The sequence below is a fragment of the Chanos chanos genome, chromosome 3, assembly GCF_902362185.1.
Source record: "Chanos chanos chromosome 3, fChaCha1.1, whole genome shotgun sequence".
NCBI lineage: Eukaryota > Metazoa > Chordata > Actinopteri > Gonorynchiformes > Chanidae > Chanos > Chanos chanos.
Window position 1 is genome coordinate 35853863 of NC_044497.1, and position 24058 is coordinate 35877920.

General features: G+C 43.4%; 1 protein-coding gene across 1 annotated transcript; it reads left to right on the top strand.

Annotated features, from left to right (window-relative positions):
- Nucleotides 1–1751: 1751 nt before the first annotated feature.
- baz2a (bromodomain adjacent to zinc finger domain, 2A) lies at nucleotides 1752–23562 on the top strand. The gene is given in 29 exon segments (XM_030767793.1): nucleotides 1752–1891; nucleotides 3910–4039; nucleotides 4633–5475; nucleotides 6555–8483; nucleotides 8907–9134; nucleotides 9452–9841; nucleotides 10019–10079; nucleotides 10342–10450; nucleotides 10630–10737; nucleotides 11970–12195; nucleotides 12503–12564; nucleotides 13024–13467; nucleotides 13961–14215; nucleotides 14514–14728; nucleotides 15035–15109; nucleotides 15246–15417; nucleotides 16279–16341; nucleotides 16573–16717; nucleotides 17044–17718; nucleotides 18089–18298; nucleotides 18846–19001; nucleotides 19132–19292; nucleotides 19747–19812; nucleotides 20441–20724; nucleotides 21197–21332; nucleotides 21593–21739; nucleotides 21942–22174; nucleotides 22915–23058; nucleotides 23254–23562. Coding segments are annotated over 28 exon segments (7827 nt in total). The 5' UTR covers nucleotides 1752–1891; the 3' UTR covers nucleotides 23414–23562.
- Nucleotides 23563–24058: the final 496 nt, after the last annotated feature.

Consider the following 24058-nt stretch of genomic DNA (forward strand, 5'->3'; position numbering starts at 1 on the left):
GAGACAGAGTTTCATTGTTTAAATACAAACCGTTGTAGTAATTTTATGTTTGAAATGCGATTTCAGTTATACTGCTGATGCAAACTATTAAAATTATGTTGCTGCGGTTGTGTGGATGTGGGTTGTTCTCTCCTCTAGCATGAATTTTATTGCCGCCCCGTTTTCCATTGCAGCATCACTTCCTGCGGCCGCATTCTGACCAGCCAACACCCCCACCCCCGTTCCTTTCTGCGCTTAATGACTCCAGAATGGACATCCCGTTGGGTCCTAAAGCCTCCTTTTGTTTTAATTTATAGGCGTGAGCAGATTATGTTGACTCTAATGTACTTGTACGTAATGCCGTTTACATGAAGATGGTCTGTTCCGTTCCATTTGGAAATAGTAATCCCCGGCAGGTCAGCAACAGGTCCAATGGGTCAAAACAGGTTCTGTCAGATGAATTCTAAATGGTAGGAAGACCCCGGATTTTGAGCTAGTTCAAACTACTGCTCCTTGATCTCGGCTATGAATACATCTATCTCAGGTATGAATACATCCAGATGTCAATCCATGACCTTTTAGAAATTGAGAAAACTGAGTTTGGGGATTTCAAATCTCTATTCTCTAGATCCTGTTTCAGATCAAAATTTGCATATATTAGACTTCAGTATATTTGTTCAATGATTGCAGGCATGTCTTTTGAAATGAATGGAGACACTATAATAAATATCTACTTCATCCGTTTTGCAAACCAGTAATATCAATAAACTATGTGAGGAGTTGAGAGGACAAGAGCACTGAGGAGTTTGATCGTTGGGAGGCACTGAAGTTTGGGAATCAGTGTTCCCCTTCTGAACTTTGGCATACAAGTTTTGCCAAATACTGAGACATCCAACCTGTTTCATGACATACAATAAAAAATATATTATTACTAAGAGTAATATCAAAATTTCACATGAAGGTTAGCGCTTGTTTATTTGTTTACTGGTAAGTTAAACAGACCCAATGAACACACTAGAAGTTAATATGGATAAGACTTATAATTAAATACGGATAAGATGGATAAGGCTAATTCAAATAATTAATATGGATAAAACTTGGCTTACAAATAAGAAATGGGCTAAATGTACAGTGAAAGTTGTTGGAGTAACCTTCATATTTGTTCACTGGTCAGTGCTAAACAAACTGCACGTGCCTATATGATGATCAAGAACATTTTCGCCCTTGTTCCTTCTCTCTCCCTCCCCCTCTTCTTTCTTTTGTAAATATATTTAACCAACCAGTCCACACCATACTGACCCATAAGAAAAAGACTCACTTCATATTTAATATTATGCACCAATTGCACAGCCATGTATCCATGTAAACCCAATGAAAGTTAATGTTGATAGATAAGGAATTTCATGGAAAATTGCAATTAAACTTCTGAGGTGTGCGGTTTCAGGAGCAATAGATATGAATTTACAGGAATCCAGGGGGTGGATTCAACTCTGCAAATACCGAATGGTGTGTTTTATATACCTTTATGTTCTTTATATTCTATACAGTCACGAATGAATAAGTATAAAACTCACATTAATGATTTAAATGTTCAAAGCATGGTCATGTCGAGGCATTGTTTATAAAATAGTCCGTTCGGCGCTAAGACCTGGAGCGAATCACACACCCCGCAGAGTGTATGTGAGTGGTCTGTGTGTGTAACTCACCATTCACTTCCTCTTTCGACTCGGTTTCTTTCTCTCCTCTGATCATGGCTGCTCTCAACACACACCAGCCATGTTTGCTAATTTGAAACCCAAAGGTTAGCGAATACCTGTTTATCGTTTACATCATCGACTCCTTCTTCAACCACATAGTTGTTTTATTAGAGATCCAAAGGCACCGGTGGCCTTTGCAGTCCAAGGATAACAAGGTTGGGCAGTTTTATTTTCATTTTTAAGGATGAAAACTTTTCTGTATGAGTGCGTGTGTGTGTGTGTTTTCACTGTACCTCCGGGGAAAAAAACAATGTCAGTCTATCAAAAAAGGAGCATCTAAACTGATGAAATAAGATACTGGACGTCTTTTAAAGATAGATGTACAAGGGTTTGTCCCAAGAAACGCGATCTAAATCAGGACGGAGTACGATAAACGCGATAGTTGTGGGTCGGTTGTACATTAGCTTGATTCATCTGTACGTTTAACTTCTTTAATTATTTAAGTAGCCTGGAATTTGACGTTATCTAAGAGGCCGTTGTCTTTATCATGTCCAAAATTTATGTTTTAATTACGAATCCAGTAATTATTCCACACGCATTATTTTTATATTGGCACCGGCTGTTTTGGGTGAAGTAAATGTGTTCCATAATGTCTTGAAAGAAAACAAAACCAGTTTTAATGCTAAGCGTAAAAGAGGCCCAGTTAGAAACAGCGTTATTAAACGGGCATTAGCTCGCTAATCTATCGCAGTGCTCTGAATAAAAGTTTGATATTAAGATGCTTATTTTTTCTAAAAACTAATTCGGCTGTTTTACTGTGCAGTAACATTAACCGGTTTGTGTTGATTTTGAACCTCATTCACTTTAGTTTTTTTTTCTTACCAATCTTACTGCTTGATAACTCTCAGTGTTTTCGTTTTTGTCTAGTGTAGTATGATAGATCACTGGAAAGCTAACTTGCTAACATGATAATCTGTTTTTTGAAGAAGTCAAACCCTGATTAATAAATAATGTGATGGATATTATTTATTGTATTGAGACTAAATGTCAGCCAAGTGTTGTTGAGACAAGTATGTTGTAAGGGTTTGAAATAGCTCATCAGAGCGGTTCCTAAAATTGGAAATTCGTTGTATTCGTTGCATTAGTAAAATGTGAGAAATTAGTGTAGCCAAGCAGCTAACTGGCTCACCGCTGAGAGCATGGTCACATGCTGTATTTAGCATAAATGCTAGCATATTTCAGTCTTTTCGGAAATTTAAGGAGTGAATGACTGATTACATCGCCATATTGCCACCCACATTAATTACTCTGGGCCAGAATGTGTGCTGTAAAGGTATTTTCTGCTCTTAAACAGTAACTTAAATATTGATAAAATTGGATATGTTTACGGTTAGCGTAAGAGCTAGCTAATGATGTGCATATGTGGTAACGGAGAGGACTGATAACTGTGTTTTATTTTGCATTATAATCAAACAATACGTTGTGCAACTCCTGTCAAACGGACGTTTTGCAGTATTAAATGATGATGAGACTTTGTACAAATATTAATCTTCCTAGTATTAATATGTTGGTATCAAAACAGAGCTTAATGAACTGGTCAGTAGCTTGATATCTCTTTCCGTGTGTCCATTATAAACACGGCCGAGCATCCCGTCTGCTTTCTCTGCGACATTTTATGGAGAGTTGTGGAGAGTGTAATGTTTGTGATGTCGGCCGCAGCGTGTGATCATCCGACTATGCTCATCCCCCATTCGTGCATACAGCAACTACAGACTAAATTGTACTGCTTCGTTTTACGCGTCTTCTGTGTGTCTAATCACGAATACACGTAAAATGCACACGCTGACAAGTGCAGTGACAAGAAGTTTAATGGTTTACCGGAAAGTAAAATGAAATAATGAAATAAATCAGTCTCAGATTCGATTTTTTTTGTTCGCACCAAGAAGTATTAGGATACAAACAGAAGATTACCGTTTGTGTCTGTTTTGTCAGATGGTTTGTACAATGTTGAAACGGAACAGAGGATGAAAGGGTGTGAGTGAATAGACTCATTACTGAATATTACGGAGCTTCCATATTCAGTATGGAAAATGTTTTTCGCACTCCTTTGGAGTCCTTACAGCAGCCCTTCCTTGTAACTGAAGACTCTTTGTATTTAGAAAGCATATAGAATAAATCTCTCACTATTTATGACCCCCAACAGTAACTAAAAATAATTACTTTTTTTGTGCAGATGGAAGCAAATAATCATTTTAACTACAGCCCCCATTCCTCTGTTTCGGGTAACTCAGGACTGAAGATTTCCTCAGGAGATTCTCTCTATACTAACGGGTCCTCAGCGAGCTTCCCCCAGCAAGGGAAAAGTGAGTATGTGCTCTCATCTAGAAGCCAGGACACGTAATATTAGGCTATATAGAGACTGAGGTGTGGCAAAAATAACTTATTTCATTCCATGTACTTCAGTGAGATTGACTGGACATTGACTGAAGTATGTGCGAATAATGCTGTGTAGTCTTACAAAAAAAGTTTCTTACTAATTGAATTTGAGATTTATAACTGGTGAAAATGATCCTCCTATGAACTAATTCAACTGTATTTATGTCAGGGCAGTCTCTGTAAAATTCTATATCTGCTATTCTGACCATGTCTGTACCATATCCTAGTCTAAACATTGTCTCACTCTCAAGTATTTGTGCATCAGTGCATGAATGGGGTGGTAGTTGCTCAGTGGTAAGGGGAGAAAGCTTAGTTTCCACATGTGCCGTATTTGAAGAAGGCACAGAAAATTGTACTTCTAACACGGAAGAAATGTACGTGGCTCTGGATAAGACATATATAAAGAAATAATCATAGTGTGTGGAGTATTGTACATAGATGTGCATTTCACATTCTGCCAGACTCTATGAAATTCTATAGCTACTCTTCGAACTGTTTTTCCTCCTTTGCCACTGTACAGATTTGAACGGCGACATGAATGTGAATGGCATCACTACTGTAGTGGGCACCAGCCAGTCTGGCTCTCACCCCCCATCCTCTTCCTCCTCTTACCCTCACATGAGCAACCATCATCACCAAGCAGGTATGGGTTATGACTACCTGTGGGGTCAGCATCAGTATGGCCCAGGCATGGGTACGGGCCCAACTCATGGAATGCACCAGAAACAGGGCTCACCAGGGGTCGTACAGCAACAGCAACAGCAGCAGCAGCAGCACTTCCAAGGGCATGGACAATATCAGGTCAATGGGAGCATGGCACCATCACGCCAGCCTCCCGGTGGTGCAGCTGCAAACCTGACGGGAACACAGTACTGGAACAGGGGTAACTCCGGACAGCAACAAGGTAGTTCGTCCATGTCGATGGGGTACAGCTCTCACGGCATGTACGGTGCCTACTCAAATCAGGTACATCCAGGCATGCAATCATCGCAGCAACATCACTCACAGGCTCCACCCGTACAGCAAGCACATCACCATCTCCCTCACCACCCAAACCAACACCACCACCAGCAATCCCAACAACAACAACAACAACAACAACAGCAGCAACAACATTACAGCATGGTTCCAAACGGTATGCCCTTCTACCAGCACCAACCTCAGCATCTATCCCAAACTCAGACCCAGAACCAGTCGCAAACTCAGATGATGCCTCCCACAACCCAGAACTTCACTCCACCACGAGGGAGTCCTCAGCATCACCACATGGGCCGCGGGGGCACGAGCAGCCCCCTTCCTATGATGTCTCCAATGATGTCCCCCTCTGCCATGACTGATAGTGGTTCACCCCAAAGTCGGGATAGTCCAATAGGAAGCAGCAGTGTGTCACTTCCCTCTGCAATGCAAGGTGAGTGTACATAATGGTTATTAGGTTCTGCAAGTGTTGCTATATTTGTGTTAAGTCACTTTGTTCAGAGGAACAACTTGTTATTTGCAAAAGTCCTGTTCACATGACATAGAAAGATCAACTATGTCTGAAAGTATTTCTAATTATTTTCAGATTGAAAATTTTCATATTGAGAAATGTTTTCATTTTTTGGATGCACCACCCTAAAGGAGCTGTCTGTCTTAACAACTCATTATCTCACAAAGCCCTTAAGCCTGTGTAGCATTGTACAACAGATCATTGTAAAGATTCGTGCCAACTCCAAAGCCCATTTGTTGTTTTATCATTCAGCCTATTAGCATTTTTCCTTGTCTCATGAATACTTGCCTAAAGCAATATTGGGACCGTTGCTACAATGAATATGCATTTGCATCTGCATTGTTGCGACATGTTCTTTTAACAGCCAATGAAAATGGCCACAGCAGTTGAAACGTGTGGATAAGACAAACTTAATTGGTCTCTGCTGGGAAAATTGTGTTGCACACGCAGTTCTACTGTACCTTCTAAAAGTGCTAAAATATAGTGGCATTTTATGGAATGGTTGTTGATGTTATCGTGCTCCATCTGGTTTCCTCTCCGTTGCTGGTGGCGAGCATTTCTTGACGCACTCTTGCCTATAAATTTAACTGTGAGTTTCCTGCCCTGCCATACAGGGAACATTTCGATCATTTGGTTCGAATAAGAATGTAATTTAAGTTAAATTTATGGCATGTCAGTATTATTTCAGCCTAAATTGTAAGAGTTAATCAAATCTGTCTGACTGTTGCCTTACACAAGCAATGGATCATGAATGAAAATCATGAGAAAACCAAACATTTTGGGAGAGAGTGAAAGGGACGTTAGTGAAAGTGAGTCTCTCACTCTCCCCTGTATCTTTCTCTTGGCATTTTTTCTTTATTCTACCCCCCCTTGTCTCATATTGGTATATTATATGTACATTACATATGTGTGTGTGTGAGAGAGAGTATATATATAAATTGTCTTGTGCTCCTCAGGGCAACTGAACGAGGCTTATAAAGAAGTGGATAAAGGCTACAATGGGGTTGAGAGGCCCTCAGTCACACAGAGGTTGCCTAAGAATGAGGGATTCACCTCTAAACCAGCAGGTAGCAATACGGTGCCCACCAGTGACTACTGCCAGCGTGTGCAGCACACAGGTATTGATGTTGAGCAGTCTGTGAAAGAGCAGCACGGCATGGGAGCAGCAGCCAGAGACCCTTCTGTTTCCGGGTCCCCACCCTCCATGGTTTTGCCATTGTGTCAAGATACAGCCGGACCCCCTCAGTTGGTTTCTGGACCTCCTCCTCTATCTGTATCACATCCTCTGGCCATCTCAGAAACTCTCTCGGTCTCTGCCGCCTCTTCGACAGCATCTGCGCCCCCTCCAGTTGTGCCTAAGCCAGCTCTGGGGGTTGCTGCTCAACCATCATTGCCTGCACCTCCTGCTGTGCTCTCAACACCTCCCTTGATGATCCAAGGCCTAAGACCTGGCACGGTTTCTGTGCCTCCTTCGACTGTTCCGATGCCTCAAGTGGTCTCAACTTCTCCTTCAAAGTCTGTATCTTCTATAATGGGCCAAGGTTCCAGGGTTCAGTCTATGCCCACACCTCTTCCTGTGGTTTCAGCATCACATTCTCAGTCTCTTCCTACAGTATCAGCACCTGCTCCTAAGAGCTCTGTGCCTCCCCATCTGGTGCCTGCACCTTCTCACATAGCCTCAACAACTCCTGACATGTCTGGTCAAGGTGCAAGAGTTCCACAGATGTCTACACCAGCTTCCTCGGGGGCCACACCTCCTCCAACTGTGTCTGCACCTCCTCCAGTGGTTTCTGCTCCTTCCACAGCACAAGCACCTCCACAAGGGACCTTGTTGTCTCAAAACTCTAGACCTCCTCCACCTACTACTGTGGCTGATGCCATTTCTAAGCAGCCTCCTGCAGTTTCTGCACATGCAGAATCTCCACCTCCCTCTATAGTCCCTGCTCCACCTCATACAGTCTCTAGAACTCCTCAAATTGTTCCAGTTCCTTCTGCCAAGACTGCTTCTTCTCAGCATCCCTTGATATCTCCCGTTGTGAGTGAACCTCCCCCTGTGACCAGCACTCCATCTCTTGTAGTCTCAGCACCTCTTGCTGCAATATCCACTCCTCCAAGGGCAGCATCTGCTCCCAGTGTTGTTACTACACCGCCTCTTCTAGGTTCCACTGCATCTAATTTGTCATCCCTCTCTCCTCATGGACCAATGGAGGAGGCATCTCGAGAGCCTAAGACTCAGGCCTCTGACAACAAAATCGATTCTCCCCAGGAGAGCACCGGCAAACAGAGCAAAAGTGATCCTCAAAGCAGAGTCAAAAGTGTAGACACCCCATTAAAGAGGGAATGTAGTGCAGATTTGCAGCCTGAAACCAGCCTCAAAGGGAAAGTGCATGTTAAGCACTCCGGGACACCTACGGTGGTTCAGCCCCCAGAGGAGGCTGTAGCAGACATTAAACCTCTAGACAAGAAAGACACCATTAAGGATCATGAATTGCCAAATAGGCACCAAAACGACACATTTAACAGCACGCTTGATTCAGAGGTATCTGAAGATTACTCCTCTATGCCTGATTCAACTCACATTGATAGCATGATGGGGGATGGCTACAGTTCCGTGGATGAGTCCTGTCCTGAGAACAGCTCCATGTTTGCAGAAGGTACTACCATGGATGATTCTAGGGACAGATTAATTGACACCCACACTGAGGATTCTTCACTTGGAGAGGAGACCATGGAGGACCTTTTGACCACCAGGGATTCTAGGGAGGAGTCTTCACGTCATCATACTGACACTTCACAGCTGAAGGATTCTTTAAATGACACCACACAGAATGAGACCTCTTTGTCAATGATTTCTGTAAAGGATGTCTCCACACAGCCTGGTGAAGGTCAGAAAAACAGTTTTTCCATAATGAACTCCACTCAAGTTAATCTTTTTTCTTTTTCTTTTCTTTGAGTTAATAGAACTTGTTCTAGTGTATTTATGAATTCAGTGGTGATTGTTAGATATATTTTGTCTAATGTAATGTATTTGTGAATGATATTCACCAGCTGTTGTTTATGCACTTTGTCAGGCAGTCAAAACTCTTTGTCCAACGAAGAGAGCAAGCATGCTCAGTTTAGTGTAACTTAGTGAGCTAGTGCAATGGTTTAGAGATAAAAAAAAAAAAATACACCTAAAAAGAAACAAAACACAGAACTTATGTGGCAAAAGCCATCAAATGTGAGTTCTGTTTCTGTTAAAGAAGCATAAACGTGTGCTGGTCTAAAGGGAGAAAAACATATTGTTTATTTATTGGCTATTTTACTAGTTCCAGAGGAGGAGGAAGAGAGGTACGGGCATGATGCCCCAGACTCAGCTGCCAACATTGGGGTTCCTACCTTACCAGTAATGACCAGCACAAGTATTAAACAAGTAGGAAACTTGGGCACTGTGGAGGGAGGAACCACGCAACCAAAGACGGCTGGAGTGGCAGTCTCTACGACAACAACACCACGCAAGCCTGTTGCCAAGTCAAGGAAAGCCACGCCCACTCAAAGTGAGCTAATGCTGCTTTGGCTTAATGATCAAGTATCATTCAAATGAACTTTTTAACTGATTTTTGTTTGGAAAAATGGTTTATATGTCTTAGCTTACTGTTGTTACTAAGTAACCACTACCCTTAGTTTAGTCATATATGTTGCAAATGTAGGTGTTTGTCCATGCTAGTGTTTCTATTCATTTAGCACTGTAAGTTGTACAACACTACCGATTTTGTTTGCTGTAAGACAGTAGAAATAAATAATGATCACGTTTCAAGGCATAACACAGTTTTATTTGATTGTTGTATTATTAGTAATTCAGTTGTTTTGTTAGATTCAGACAGTGTGAAGACATCAAAGCGTAAGTCTGCAGCACCAAAAGTCCAGAAAGAGGAAAAAGTTAAAAGAAGGAAGAAAAATGAGGAAAACCCCCCTGCTGGTGCAAAGAAAAGGAAGCTCTCTAAAAGTGCACATGTCCCAGGGGATGTTGCTGTGCAGCCTGCACCTCCTCCACAAAGCCCACCTCCTGTAGTAAAAGAGCCAATACCATTGCCAGGTGACCCAGGCTTGACCAGTAATGGGAGTCCTCTTGTGAAGCCTAAAAAGGTGAGGAAACCCAAGGCAAAAGAAAATTCTATGAAGCCTCCAAAACAAGCCAAAGCTGACATTGTCAAGGAAGCAAAAACTGAACAGGACAACGATGATGACGGCAGCTCCACAGCAGGTACTGTTTTTGGTTTAAGAGGTGCTGAAAGAATTTAGTTTACATGAAAAATGGATATTTTTTCCACTCCTTTTCTCAAATAGCTTAACGATGTTTTAGCAACAGGCAATTAGCACATATATTAAGGTGAGCATGAGAAGTACATTCATTAATTATTTTTTCTCCACCATGCCTCAGGAGAAACTCCAAGGAGAAGGATTGCAACTGAGGAACAAGTCAACTTTCCCCTTTTGCATGGGTAATGCTGATTCAAGCTTATGGAAGTGTTTAGAGAAATCCAGTGACTTTGTTTTTTATTATTAGTATTATTATTATTATTGTTGTTTTTATTTTATTTTTTCCACATGTCATTAAATGTTAATAACACAGATTACCTATATTATGCATGGAGTATTCTTGTGATTGACTCTGATAGTATCAGTAGTCTCCCAGTTTGTTGATTTGTGTTTTATCTAACTCAGCTCTTTCACCAATCTCATTTTGTGTGTGTATGTGTTAAGCTGGAAGAGAGAGATTCGTGTCAGGAAGATTGAAGACCGACTGAAAGGCGAGACCTGGTACTACAGCCCTTGTGGAAGGAGGATGAAGCAATTCCCAGAGGTTATTAAGGTGAGGGACAACTCCTTCTGTGTTTACTCTCAATTAAAGATTGTATCTGATTATTGTAATCCTTGTAATATTGTAATAACGTCAAGGATAATTTCTTGGGCCACGTCTGGCAAGCTTGCCTGCCTGCCTGTTGTCTGATACCTCTCCCTGAAATTAGTCAATGTGTATCTCTCTGGCAGTATTTGAGGAGACACCAGGATAATCTGCAGGGAGTGACCAGAGAACACTTCAGCTTCAGCCCACGCATGCCGGTTGGGGATTTCTATGAGGAGCGAGAGACACCAGAGGTCAGTACTGAGGGAATGAACGATTCCGGATGGTCTGGAAGTTTACATTGAGGTAGAAGCACTAATGCTGCACTAAGAGCATTATGATAGGAGAAGGCATTCAGAGATTCTCAAGGCAGTAACCAGTGTCCAGTCGAAGAGTCAGAGCTTTAGATTGTTCTAAAGGTGTGGAAGATTCCGATGACTTCCATATAAGAGTTCTGTAGTCTACATTTCTTCATGTTCTTTTTTTCCCTCGTGTTATAGAGTTCCATCTGTTGCTTCCTCTGTGTTTAAGCCTAGCAATCATTTGGTCAATTCAGAATGTCTTTGCTTTGCTACTTACACTTGGACGTCATTAAAGCAAAATGGAATGTGCTGTCTAGTGTGTTAGTCCTAGTGCAGACTGGTAAGTCTGAACTTCGTGAAGAAATTTAAACTTTGAGAATCACACCAAGGCTGAGTTAGTACATTGTTTCTATTGAACGCCACAATCTTGCAAACACTGGCCTTAACAACTCTTAACGATTGTTCTCTCTCTTGATTTGTTCAACTACTGAAGATCTGAATCCAGTATTTCAGGTTTTAGAGCATTAGCAACCCACATTTATCTTAAGTAAGTAGCAACAGGATATACAAAACAGTTTTGTGGTGAGCTCTGATTGGCTTATTTTTTTTTATAAAACACGTACTCAGTGAAGTACTCTTTGGGCTCAAGGTTCTTCTATGAAAAGCGATGTGGAGAATACTTTACCTTCCTGGGCATCTACAAAGAAGTAGAGACACTCTCACTTACAGAGTACAAAAAACGCCTGTATTCTATTGGCATATTAAAATAAAAGAGTAAGAACTGAAGGGCACAGCCCACACACAACAGCTGGTTTTGCCTTCATCAGGTTGTAGCCTTAAAGTGGGTCAGGTATATTTAAATGTTGTTGTCAGTAGGTGGCAGTAATTAGAAAAAAGAACTGAGGTGTAACAAAGAACAGAAATAAACTCAATCCACCAGACTACACTTGCACTATGTAGCACTAGTCACTCAGTCAGTTCAAGCAGAATCACAACCAAACACCACCAGACCACACTTGCACACAAGATGGAGTTCCAGCACCAATGCTGTATAACGTATTGTACTTAATAAATACAATGTCTAAATGGGTGGAATGTGTGAAATCTGTAGGCTATATGTTGATGTCGATATTCTTTGTGGGTGTTTGGGCATCTTTTAAGTATGTTCCCATAATTCCTTGCAGGGCATGAAGTGGTTTCTTCTAGCTAATGAGGAGGTGCCTTCCATGATCATGGCAATTACTGGAAGGCGCGGTCGCCCACCAAACCCTGATAAGGAGAAGCCACGCCCCCGTGCCCGTCGACCTAAAGGTACCCCTGGCCGACGCCCAGGCAGGCCGCCCAAAACCAAGATGGTAGATCTGCTTAGCAAAGTGGATGCCAGATTGCTGAAGAGGTTGGAAGCCAAGGGTAAGAGATCAGGACTGGACAACTTATGCTTTTAAACAGGGTTATGAAAACCATTTCAGTGAGGTCGGGTGGTGATTATGTGATTATTAGTATTAGAAGAAGGTGTAGGGACCAGATAACCCATGTGTTCTGAAACCAGTGTAATTTGACTGTCATTTGTGTATAACTAATGTGTAATCTCTTAATACCCAGGATCAGCATAAAAACACATCATATGATTAGTGTTGTGCAGCTTGTTGAGTGATTGACTGTTCTTTTTTCTTTTCTTTTTCTTTCTTTCTTTCTTTCTTTCTTTTTTAATTCATAGACGCTTTGACTGATGAGGAAAAAGAGAAACTTGTCAAGATCAAGAAGAAAATGAAGAGAAAGGTACAGAGGACAATCCAGATCATACACATAGACAGCGAGCACCTGTAGCTCGGTGTAGAGTCTGTTGTATTTTAACAGAACCAGCTCACTGGCTTACTAACGCAAATGCAGCCCACTTGATATCTTCTAGAATATTTCTTAAGAGATTTTCACCATATGACCTCTTATTTTGTACGTGTCCTGCTGATTTCCCAGCTGGTCGTGTTTATTTTTTGGATTTGGAGGATGGTTCATATGAAAAGAGGGAAAGATTATAAATAAATATTTGTCCAACAGGTTGAGAAAATGCTCGCTCGCCTTTCAATATAGTCAAACGGCGACACTTTAAAGAGTACCAGGTGCTTTGATATACCATGCCTAGAAAGTTTTTGTACATTTTAAGTGCGGTATCATTTTTTTTTTTTTAGTGTTTTCCCATCATTTATGTTTTTTTTCCCCCTTTTCATTTTTCTGTATCAGGCGAGACTGAAGAGAAAAGAAGACGCCAAAAACAAGAAAATTCGGCAGGAGAAACGGAAAGCCAAACTAGAAAAAGCAAAGGACCAAGAGCAGCAACAACAGCAAGAGGATCACGACGGCCAGGCTCTGGACAAGGGCGCTCCGCCGTCCCTGCCCGCTCCAGAAGCGAAAAAACCAGGCCGTAAGAAGAAAGCGCAGTGTGAGGAGGATGCGGAGAAGCCTGCGGGAGCGGTGAAGCGCGTGGCCAGTGTGCGGAGTAAAGCCAAAGCTTTGGCCAAAGCCCAGGCAGAGGCCGAGGCCCAAGCCCAAGCCGCGTTAGCGGCAAAGAGACAAGCAGAGAGGAGGGCGCAGGCCCAGCGCCGTCTGGAGGAGAGAAAGAGACAGCAGATGATTCTAGAAGAGCTGAAGAAACCCACCGAGGACATGTGTCTCACTGACCATGCTGTAAGTCAGTTCACACACACACACGAGTCGTTCCTTCTGTTCTGTGACTTTGGGTGGTTTTGTACAAATATTAAAATTGTGTTGCTGTATCCGGATGTTCAGAGGTACAGTGTGCGGTTACATTTAATGTGGAGCGCTTTTCAGACAACAGGGACAACTTATAGTATGTGAGATGGAGAAGACACACGTATTTAGGTTCAGATTTCATATTAATGATTCTTTTTTTGTGAGAGAAGTGAACAGGAGGGAGAATGTTCCGTCCCACTGCTGAATTGGAAATTGTGTTTCAAGCAGAAACTCTTTGAATAGCATAATGTAATTGCATGTATTTGATAGAGAAGCAATACGGAAACAGATCTCTCTCTCACTACACTGTCAGTGCTCCTTATTGTTATTTTACTGAGCCTTTTGCATAATGATCTCTCTCTCATATTTTCCTCCTTCATTCCTCTCCTTCTCTCTCTCGTTCTTTGCTTCCTCCCCTCTCTCACAGCCTCTTCCGGAGCTGTCGCGTGTCCCGGGTGTTGTGTTGTCTGGCCTGGCTTTCTCCCACTGTCTGAGGGTGGTGGAGTTTCTGCACGGTTATGGGAAGGTTTTAGGTCTTCAGATACCCAAGGACGTCCCGAGCCTCAGCACCCTGCAGGAAGGCCTCCTTGGCCTTGGGGACAGCCAGAGTGAGCTCCTGGACCTGCTGATTAAACTGGTGGAGGCTGCACTTCACGATCCTGGACTGCCCTCATATTACCAGGTTAGAGTGATTCAAGTTGTATTTCAGCCTCAGGGTCCAAGTAGGCTGTGAATCTAACATGACTTTTTTTTTGTTGTTGTTGTTGTTGTTGTTGTTGTTGTTCCAAAATGTTTGTTGTACATTTAGCCGTTTTAAGATAAGATTTATTTTTTGTTAGTGTTTTCCATTTTGTGAGTCTCTTTGAGAGTCTAGCTGTTTTAGTATTTGTATCTGCTCAAGGATGTTTTCTTCATACATGTTTTAAGGCTCGTGTTTTTTGTTTGTTTGTTTTTTTTTTCCTCTCTCTATTTGCCTCCAGTCGGTGAAAATCCTTGGAGAGAAGTTGGTGGATCTGGAGCTCAGTCACAGCACCGTGTCCGAGGTTTTGCGGATATTTCTGGAATCTCATGGCTTTGAGCTGGATGTCTGCAACAGCCTCCGCACCAAGAGCTTCCAAACGCTGAATCCAGACATCAAAGCCTCCATCCTGGCCTTCCTGGTGGAGGAACTCAATGCTAGTAATACAGTTATCAGGTCCGAATCTCACAGAATCACTCTGAGGATGTTTACAGATGTGCTTGTTGTTTACAGGTGTTGAACGTCAGTTTTGTTGTGTGGAAAGATTGCTAGAGCATATGGTAAATGGGGGAAACCACCAGCAAACGCCCATTTATGTATAGAAGTGTGTGTGTGTTATGATAGATTGTTATTAACCTTTATTAATTGGTGCTATTCAGTCAAAGGCAGACGCAGTCAGAGGCACCTGTCTAAAAATTTGAATAAGTGCATAGCCGAGAGTCCATGACAAGCTATTTTAATTGACTTAATTTGCATATACAGGGAAATTGACAACACACTGGAGAATATGACTACCTACAGGAAGAACAAGTGGGTCATTGAAGGGAAACTGCGCAAGTAAGACACCCCTCAACAGCCCCATGCATATAGCCAGAAGAGTGGAATTTAACATGACAACAGCTAGTTACGATTATGATGCACAGCTCTCACTAACAATTGTGTGTGTGTGATTGTGTGTGTGTGTGTGTGTCAGGCTCAAAGCAGCGCTGGTGCGTAAGACTGGCCGCTCAGAGGAGGAGCTGTGTTTTGAGGAGAGGAGGCGCAGTGCTCGTGTGGGCGTGGCAGAAGAGGAGAGCATGGAGGAGAGCAGCCTGTTGGAGAGAGGCAGTCGCCGTGTCCGCAAAGAAGAGCCCAAACTCACTGAGGTACTCAACAGCTGCTCTCCTAAACGCCAGCACTCATTGGCTTGCCAGCGCTGTCATGGGGGTTTAGTCATTGAGGTCTTCCTCCCTGTGTTATGACCGATGTTCAAAAAAAGCCTTTTGACATAAAGGTTGGCTTACTCTAGGGCTACCTGGTGCCCAGAGATCACTTTCTTCTGATGTCAGTGAAACGTCTGTGAGTAAGTTCCTTTTCAGGGGGTGGCAGGGTGCACACACCAGGAACCAGAGGTTTGCAGGGTTTGCGTCCAAGAGGGGGTCACTGGGTATGTTTTGGGGAGGGTACAGGTTCCAATGCCCCCACACTACCTCATCCCCCTGCGCTGTAGTGTTAAAAACGGGTAGGTGTGTTCGGTACAACTATTTTCCAAGAGTTAAAAAGAAGTCCGCTGGCAACCGAGCCTTTTCCTACCACTCTCCCTTCCTCTGGAATAGTTTACCTACAGTAGTTAGGGAGGCAAACTCTCTCCATACCTTTAAAACGAGACTAAAGACTTACCTATTTTCTCGAACTTATGCATAACATAATTTTGATTTGACTTTGTTATAGACATGTAAAGCCCTTTGAGACTATAAATAATGATATTGGCTCTAAATAAACTTATTATTATTATTACCCGTACCACGGTTGAATAAATGTGTAAAAAAAAAATAATTACGGTCTCATCTCAATTGAGGCTCATCTTTATTGATAGTGTGATGAGGACTTCACAGCAAACAGCACATGAGAGAGAAGAGGTCTTTGTTACCACAGTTTTTGCCTGGGCTTGTGTGTTGAAGTTGTTTGTGATCTCGAGATGCTTGATTCTGTTGGTCCATTTCATCGACCGCTGTGTCCCTCTGTAGGCGGAGAGCCCGAACAACGCCAGCATTCCAGAACTGGAGAGACAGATAGATAAGCTAACTAAGGTAAGACCATGAAAATGCGGGCTCATTACGGAGATCTGTCTGGTTTTGTAGAGGTCTAAGTCAGCTGGAAGTAGATGCTGGGTTTCTTCTTAGTAATGTCATATGGTACAAAACGTAGAGTGTTTGTATAAAATGCAGCCTGTCTAATCAACGTAGTAACAACTCATTGCGCTGTCAGATGTTTGTATAGAATGCAGCCTGTGTAATGAATCCATCAACTCCTCATTGCAGCGTCAGGTGTTTTTCCGTAAGAAGCTGCTGCAGTCCTCTCACTCTCTCAGAGCAGTGTCGCTGGGTCAGGACCGCTACCGCCGCAGGTACTGGGTCCTGCCGCACATTGGTGGCGTGCTTGTGGAGGGGCCGGAGGAGATCTTAGGTGGGTCCAGATCTATCTCTAAATTATGATTCTGTAACTGTAATTACCAGTGAGACAGACCAGTGTAACACTATTTACAAGCATAAATAGCTTTTGATAACAGGATTTATTCGCATAAGTAACATTGCTTTTGCCTGTGTTCTAACAGTGAAATAAAAATTCACAAAGTATTTTGATGTACTTTGTAACGCATGCTAAAATGTTCCATTTTATTAATATTGACTGAATATTGATCCAAGGTGATTTGAAGTACATTTTTGATTTTCATTGTTGATTATTGCTATACTGGCACGGAAAATTAAACACTTTCTTTCTCATGCCTATAGCTTCAGGTGATGTTTTGGTGAAGGATGAACCTGTAACCTATATGAAGAGAGAGGTCAAAGAGGAACAACCTCCCTCTCCAGTCGCTGCTGCTGCTCCTCCCCAAACTACACTCCCATCATCTCCTCCTCCTCCCACCATCACCTCCCCCACAGAGACCGACCCCCTCCCCGGAGAGGCCTCCCTCATGAGCAGCAGTCCACGAGGAAGGGGCCGCCCCCGAAAAATCAAACCAGAAGTAGAGCTCCACCTGCGAACAGCCAAAAACCGCCGACGTCGACGCAGCAGCAAATCAGGAGGCGATGAGTCGTCCCAGGGCGCAGGAGGCGATGGTGGAATGCAGGATCTCACTCAGACCGCCTTCACGGCTTGGCTCAGCCAATCACAGGGCTCCGTGCCCAGTGGAGGGCCAACGGCAGCATCCAGTGCAGGGGCAGGCGAGGATTGCAGCCAGACTGAAGATAGTATGAAGGAGCTGGCAGAAAAACGCGGGCAGTGGTTTAACCTCCTGCCTAAAGAACCATGCGATGATGCTTCGCTGTCTCAGCCATGTGAGGCCCCGCCTACAACTGCCTCAACCAATCAGGACGCCCCCCTGCTGCCCCCCGCTACCAACCCCTTACCTGGGCCTCCACCTGCTCTACCACAGGTCAGTGCAAAAGTCTCTCCCGTTACATGTAACATTTTGTGCATTGCTGATCAAGTTACCTGGATGACATAAAATGTTTGTTTATGGTTGATTTATCATTGCAGTAGTTTATACCTGAACAGTTAATTAATATGTATACACACACACACACACATATATATATATATATGTGTGTATATATATATATATATATGTGTGTGTGTGTGTGTGTGTGTGTGTATACATATATGTATATATATGAGATAGAGAGAGAGACTGATAATTTTCTGTCCTATTTTAGAATAATGACTTTAACTGATGATTTTAATTCATGTTATTAATCTTGGTGATCTCCGTCTCTCTGCTCCACCCATTCCCTCTTCTTCACTGGTGTGTACAGCTCATTCCACCTATGCCAGGACCTGTACCGGGCTTGATGCCCACCCCACCCATGTGTTCCACCCCTGTACAGAAGCCTGCCAGGCGGAGGCGGAGGGGCAGCAGAGGCAGCAGCCCGGCGAAGATGAGAGCAGGCACAGGGAAACGCCGGGGGAGACCCCCCTCCACACTGTTCCAGGAAATAGAACAGAAATACTTCACTCAACTTGTGGTGAAGCCCATCCCTCTGGGTGAGACACCAGTCATACACGTGTGGTGATTAGATACACCTGTCAAAATAAACCGTAAAACGTTTCATTCTTGCACGGAAGAGTGTTTTTTTTTTGTGTAGTTTGTGAGCATAAGCTTAGGGTACCAGTGGGGTCATATGTTTTTGGTTTAATCGTTTACAGAAACTGCCTCTTTAAGTTATCAGCCGACGCCCAAGCTCTCGACTTGAATATGAGCGCGTCTGTAGGTCACCAGGGCTTGAGCTGGAAGACACTTGAACTTGTTAGATTGCTTTTGGAATATTCTGAAATTAAATTATTTAACCAACTACATTAAAACCCAGAAAGATGTACTGTTCGGAAAAAGAAATTTGAAAATGATTGTTTTAGGTATCTTAATCTACATTACTAGAGTTTGAACTTATTCAAGGAGTCATGCCACTTATCCTGAGGTTTAAAGCTCCATTTTTAGACCAATCATCCACTGGGTGGACACATTGCAGTAGTAGATCAGCCCAGTGAACTAAAACTTTTGCGTGTGACTAACTCCATTCTCTGGCCTCTTCAGAGATGGTAAAAGGTTGGTGGTGGATCAAAGAGCCAGAGGAGTTGACAGCCGTTCTGTCTGCGCTGCACCCGCGGGGCGTCAGAGAGAAAGTCCTACACAAACACCTCACCAAGCACATGGAGTACCTGGCTGAGATCTGTACACGTCCCATGACAGGTATGTCCCACCACACACAGGTACCTCTCCTCAATGTGAGCTGAAATGTTTACGGACAGTGTGTGGAGGTCTCAATGAATATTGGCATGTTTCTAATTCGTTAAATTCTCTCTCTCTCCCTCTCTCTCAGACCCCATATTCCAGGTGAACGAGGAGAAGAGCAGCGCGTTGTTGGAGGCCATGAAGCAGCCATGGGAGGAGCAGCCGAGAGCTCTGCAGATAGACATCATTGCACTTCAGTGGGTGGAGGACTTGGAACAGCGAGTTATGGCAGCGGATCTGCAGCTCAAGGTGAGGAGTACTGAAAAACGCCAATCAGTTTTACTCCAGTGTAACAATGACATGTCCATGTAAGTGACTCAACGAAATGTTTTCTTCCAAAACCTTTGACTGGAATTATCAACAGTTATCAATTTCGGTTTCTGAGAATTTTGATTGATATTGCACATCCCTGCCTTGGAATTATTTTTTGTTTTCAGCGCACTCATTGTATTGATGCTTGAACGAAAGCGAGTGTGGTTTAGAAAGAACCGTTTGTCGATCTTAACTGAATGACTGAACATTCAGAGGATGGGTATAAAGGAAGCCAGAGGAAGAGTGGGGGTTCTGAGAGCAGTAGGTTTGGCTTGAGGGCATACTGAAGCAGTGGTGTGGAGTGCTGCGTAGACTGTGTGTGCAGCGTACCATGAGGCAGAGAAGACTGCAAACGCTCACTGCATCACATTTTCATATTTATATTCCAAAGATGGCTCCCCTGAGTGGACAGACTGAGTCTGAGGGTGCCATGGAAGCAGCAAACGGGGGATTTCAGGTACACAAACATGGCAACCTGTACCAGACGGTAGGGATGAGACTCCGCTCCGACATGGCTGTTATGAGATTCTTAGAGGCCTAAAACGTAATATTTGACTGATTTGGTTTACTAAGGGTCTCTAAAGAGACTGGTAAATTGAAGAGTTGGTGAAATTTAAGGTCAGGGTTTGACATTATTGAAGATCAGATTATTGCCATGTTGGTGGAGTCTATCTCCCTCTATGTTCTAATCCTAATTTCCAGCCCTCAGTGTGGTGAGGGGAGGGGTGGCACTGTGGATCCCTATCCTGACCTGACCCAGACCTTTTCTTTTACTCACCCTAACACTCTCCTCTCCTCTCCTCTCCTCTCCCAAACCTGTATTTCTGCATTTCCATGTTTTCAGTTGACAGCAACAGTGTTGTTCCACAATTTTTCTGATTTTCTTTCTTTCCACTTGCTGTAAAAGCCAATTTAACAAAATTGACCTTTTTTTCATTTCTGATGCACTGTTTCGTAGTTCAGAAGTGCCTAATGATTTTCCTCCCCGGTAGTCACCTCCTCGTCATCTCTCTCTCTCTTTCTCTCTCTCTCTCTCTCTCTCTCTCCTCTCTGTTCATCCTGTTTCTTTCCTTTACTTTCCTCAGGTGTACACTGTTCCGGAGCCTGACTCTACTCGGGAGGACCTGGAATACTACGAGCATGATGTGGATCCCAGAGATGACTGGATCGTGCGGACTAAGAAGGAGTGGTCGGACCTGTTACGCATTCCCACGCACCCTGTGGACCTGGCGGTTCTGCGACTGGCAAACCTGGAGCGGAACATAGAGCGGCGGTATCTTAAGGAACCGCTGTGGAACCTGTCAGAAGTTGTGCGACTCGCCCCCCTCACCCCCACCCCTGGCGAAGAAACCCCCATGGATGTGGTGAGGTCAGTGTCACCATGGTAAAGCTTTTTTTGGGTGAGAGTGGAGAGGTGTTTGAAATGATTGAATTTCTCCTGTCACGAGTATGAGAGATGTTACTATTACACAGAGCTGAAAGATTTTTGAGGTTTTGTTTAAGTATAGGGCTGGACTGTGTGCGTCTCGGTTTTAATTTCACACAGAAAGATGTGTAAACTGCACACGTGGAGGAATAGATTTAACCTTATGTGAAATCACTTAATGACCACTAAGAGGCGCTGTTGGCCTTTTGGTTTATATCCACATCCAGGATAGCCCCACTGAATTAGAGTCCATTGATCCATAGACACTGTGAATCATGAATCACTGAATTAATTAATTTATTTTGAAACAGCATATAAGACTTGGCATACTGTTCAATCTTTGCATTCGCCATGTGGTGATACATTTTCTCATTTCCGTTTGTGTGTCTGTGTGTCTGTGTACGTATGTGTATAGTTTGGAGAGTGAGATTACGCCGCGATTGAGAACATGGAGACAGGCTCTGGATCGGTGTCGCAGTGCAGCTCAGCTCTCACTCTGTCTACAGCAGTTAGAGAGAGCCATCGCCTGGGAGAGATCTGTCATCAAAGTGGTGAGAATACACACAAACACACGCACATGAACACACACATTTTACACATTTTATGTGTCAACCACTGAAATAACAGGTATTTGTGCCCAGTTCAAAAACCACGGGAGCATCAGTCTTATGCAGGACTAAAACCTATAAATGTCCATTACATGCTTAAACATATCTTTCAGTGTGATTCTGTGGACATATACTGGCTCAGTCTGTCACTTTTCCTCTGTCTGTGTGTCAATGTGTGTGTGTATGTGTGTTTTCTCACACAGACGTGTCAGGTGTGTCATAAGGGTGATAATGACGAATACCTGTTGCTATGTGATGGGTGTGATCGTGGCTGTCACATGTATTGCCTGAGGCCAAAGGTCACACAGGTTCCAGAGGGCGATTGGTTCTGCCCTATCTGCGTTTCCAAGGTAACCAAACAATGACTCTCACCAGTCCTTATTGCCAAGGCATTTTCTATGAAGTCTCTGTTTAGGCCTCTAAGTCTATTCTAATGTAGTTGAAGCTCTCGTTCTCTCTCTCTTGCGCTTTTTCACACAATCTCTCTCTCTCTCTCTCTCTCTCTCTCTCTCTCTCTCTCTCTCTCTCTCTCTCTCTCTCTCTCTCTCTCAGGCGAATGGCGAATCTCCTCGAGCCCAGAGGTCAGCCCGTCAGAGCTCTCGGACACGGAAGCGGCGTTTTGGCATATACGGTGAAGAGAGCTCAGATGAAGAGGACACCCGGGGGCGGGGCATGTCAACGCGTCAGAAAGAGGCCGCTTCGTCCTCCTACAGCGGAACAGGTTACTCCCCATCCAAAAGACGCAGAATGGCCACAAGAAACCAGGCTGACCTGGCCTACTGCGAGTGAGTCCACATTACTTTGTTTTTTTCACTCCTTGGTTTTAGCTTTTACCGCGAACACGTGTTCTCTGAATTCTTTTGAGGTACTTTGGGAGATTTCGGTAAATTGCTCTTCTAAATTAAACTAAAATAAAACATTAAAAAAAGCCTTTTTCCCCACATATGTTTTACTGGAAGCCAGAGTCAGTGTTGTTGGAAAATCTGGTAAGAGAGGTGATTGTGGAGCAGAGGCCACACCATGTTAACCAGTTCAGTTTTATCAATACTTTGTGTCCGTTGAGTTTTGTTTCTTGTTTTTTTTTTTGTTTTTTTTTTATACTCTGCATGGTTTTCAGCTTAGATCTGGGATGACCCAGTCATTCTGGTGTGAGACTAACCCAGTTTTAGCCCCCAACCTGTGAAACCACAGACTGTCTAGCCCCATGTAGAAAGCTCCTGTGGTTTATGCACGTGTGTGTGTGTGTGTGTGTGTGTGTGTGTGTGTGTGCGCGTGTGCGTGTGTGTGTGACAGAGTGGAGTGGAGTCTCGGCCAGGCATACACAGGCCATATCCTCAGTCTATACTGGTTTTCTCTGTTTCCCTCTGAAGCTTAGACAGGTTAATGTGACTGGATGGACGGCTCTACTTCTGTCTCTCATTTGAGTCTTACCTCAATGATGACAAATAACTACATGTGTCCATCCATCCATTTTGGCCTGACCGTGAACCCTCACTGTCTGCGATTTTGACCTTTTCACCTTTAGGATCATTCTGATGGAGATGGAGGCTCACACTGACGCGTGGCCGTTTTTGGAACCCGTGAACCCCAGACTGGTGCCTGGATACAGACGCATCATCAAAAACCCCATGGACTTCCTCACAATGAGAGAGAGGCTGCTACAGGGAGGGTAATATATAATATTTTTTTCTTAGTGTAGTAGGGATAGTGTGGTCTGATTTTGTCTGAAACGGTGAATTTAAGCCCGAGTCTGTGTGGATGCTGAAGTAAACAGCCTGATAAAGTTGTTTGTGTCTGCTGTGTATATGGGAAACATAATAGACATTTCCTTCATCCTCTCTCTCTCTCTCTCTTTGTGCCTCAGGTACCTTAGTTGTGAGGAGTTTGCTGCTGATGCCCAGCTTGTCTTTAACAACTGTGAGCTTTTTAACGAGGACACATCAGAGGTGGGCAAGGCTGGCCACTCCATGAGGCAGTTCTTTGAGAGCCGCTGGGCAGAGTTCTACGAGAACAAGGACAAATAAGTGTTTGGCGTTGGCCAGCTGTGGAGAGGGAGATTAGAATGGTCCACACACGTGTGAACTTGTTGGTCTCCTCATCACTACTAAAACTGCTTCTGGAAACTTCTCCAGTTCTACGTGTATACATATATGTACAAATATATGTATAGATACATTCTTTTTCCTCCCTGCAGTTCTGTTTTTTTTTTTTGTTGTTATTTTTGTTTTATGTTTGTTTTTCAATCCTGTCAACTCCTTTAATTTTTTTTGGCAAGAGGAGGACAAATATTTTATCCTTTCATTCCAGGACTCATCATTCACTCATCAGCTAATATGAAAACTGCTTATTTCACCATCGGTCTCCGTCAGTCATGCGAGACTCCTCCCTTTAGGGGGCGGGGCTTGCTCTTAACGACTCGTCTTGAAAGGGTTCTCTTTTTTTTTCTGTCATGTTGTGTGGATGTTGATGTTCTGGTCCAGTCAGTGACTTGTACAGCACAGATGGGACCTGCGCTGACAATTGTTGGACCACATGAAGATCAAAAGCTTTTTTTTTTTTTTTTCATTTTCATTTTTCATTTTTTCCCTCTTTTCCCCCCACAACAGCAGGTCTCTTGCTGCATATAGTCCTCTAGGTTGTGGGCGTTGTGTTACCCCCTTCCGTTGGAG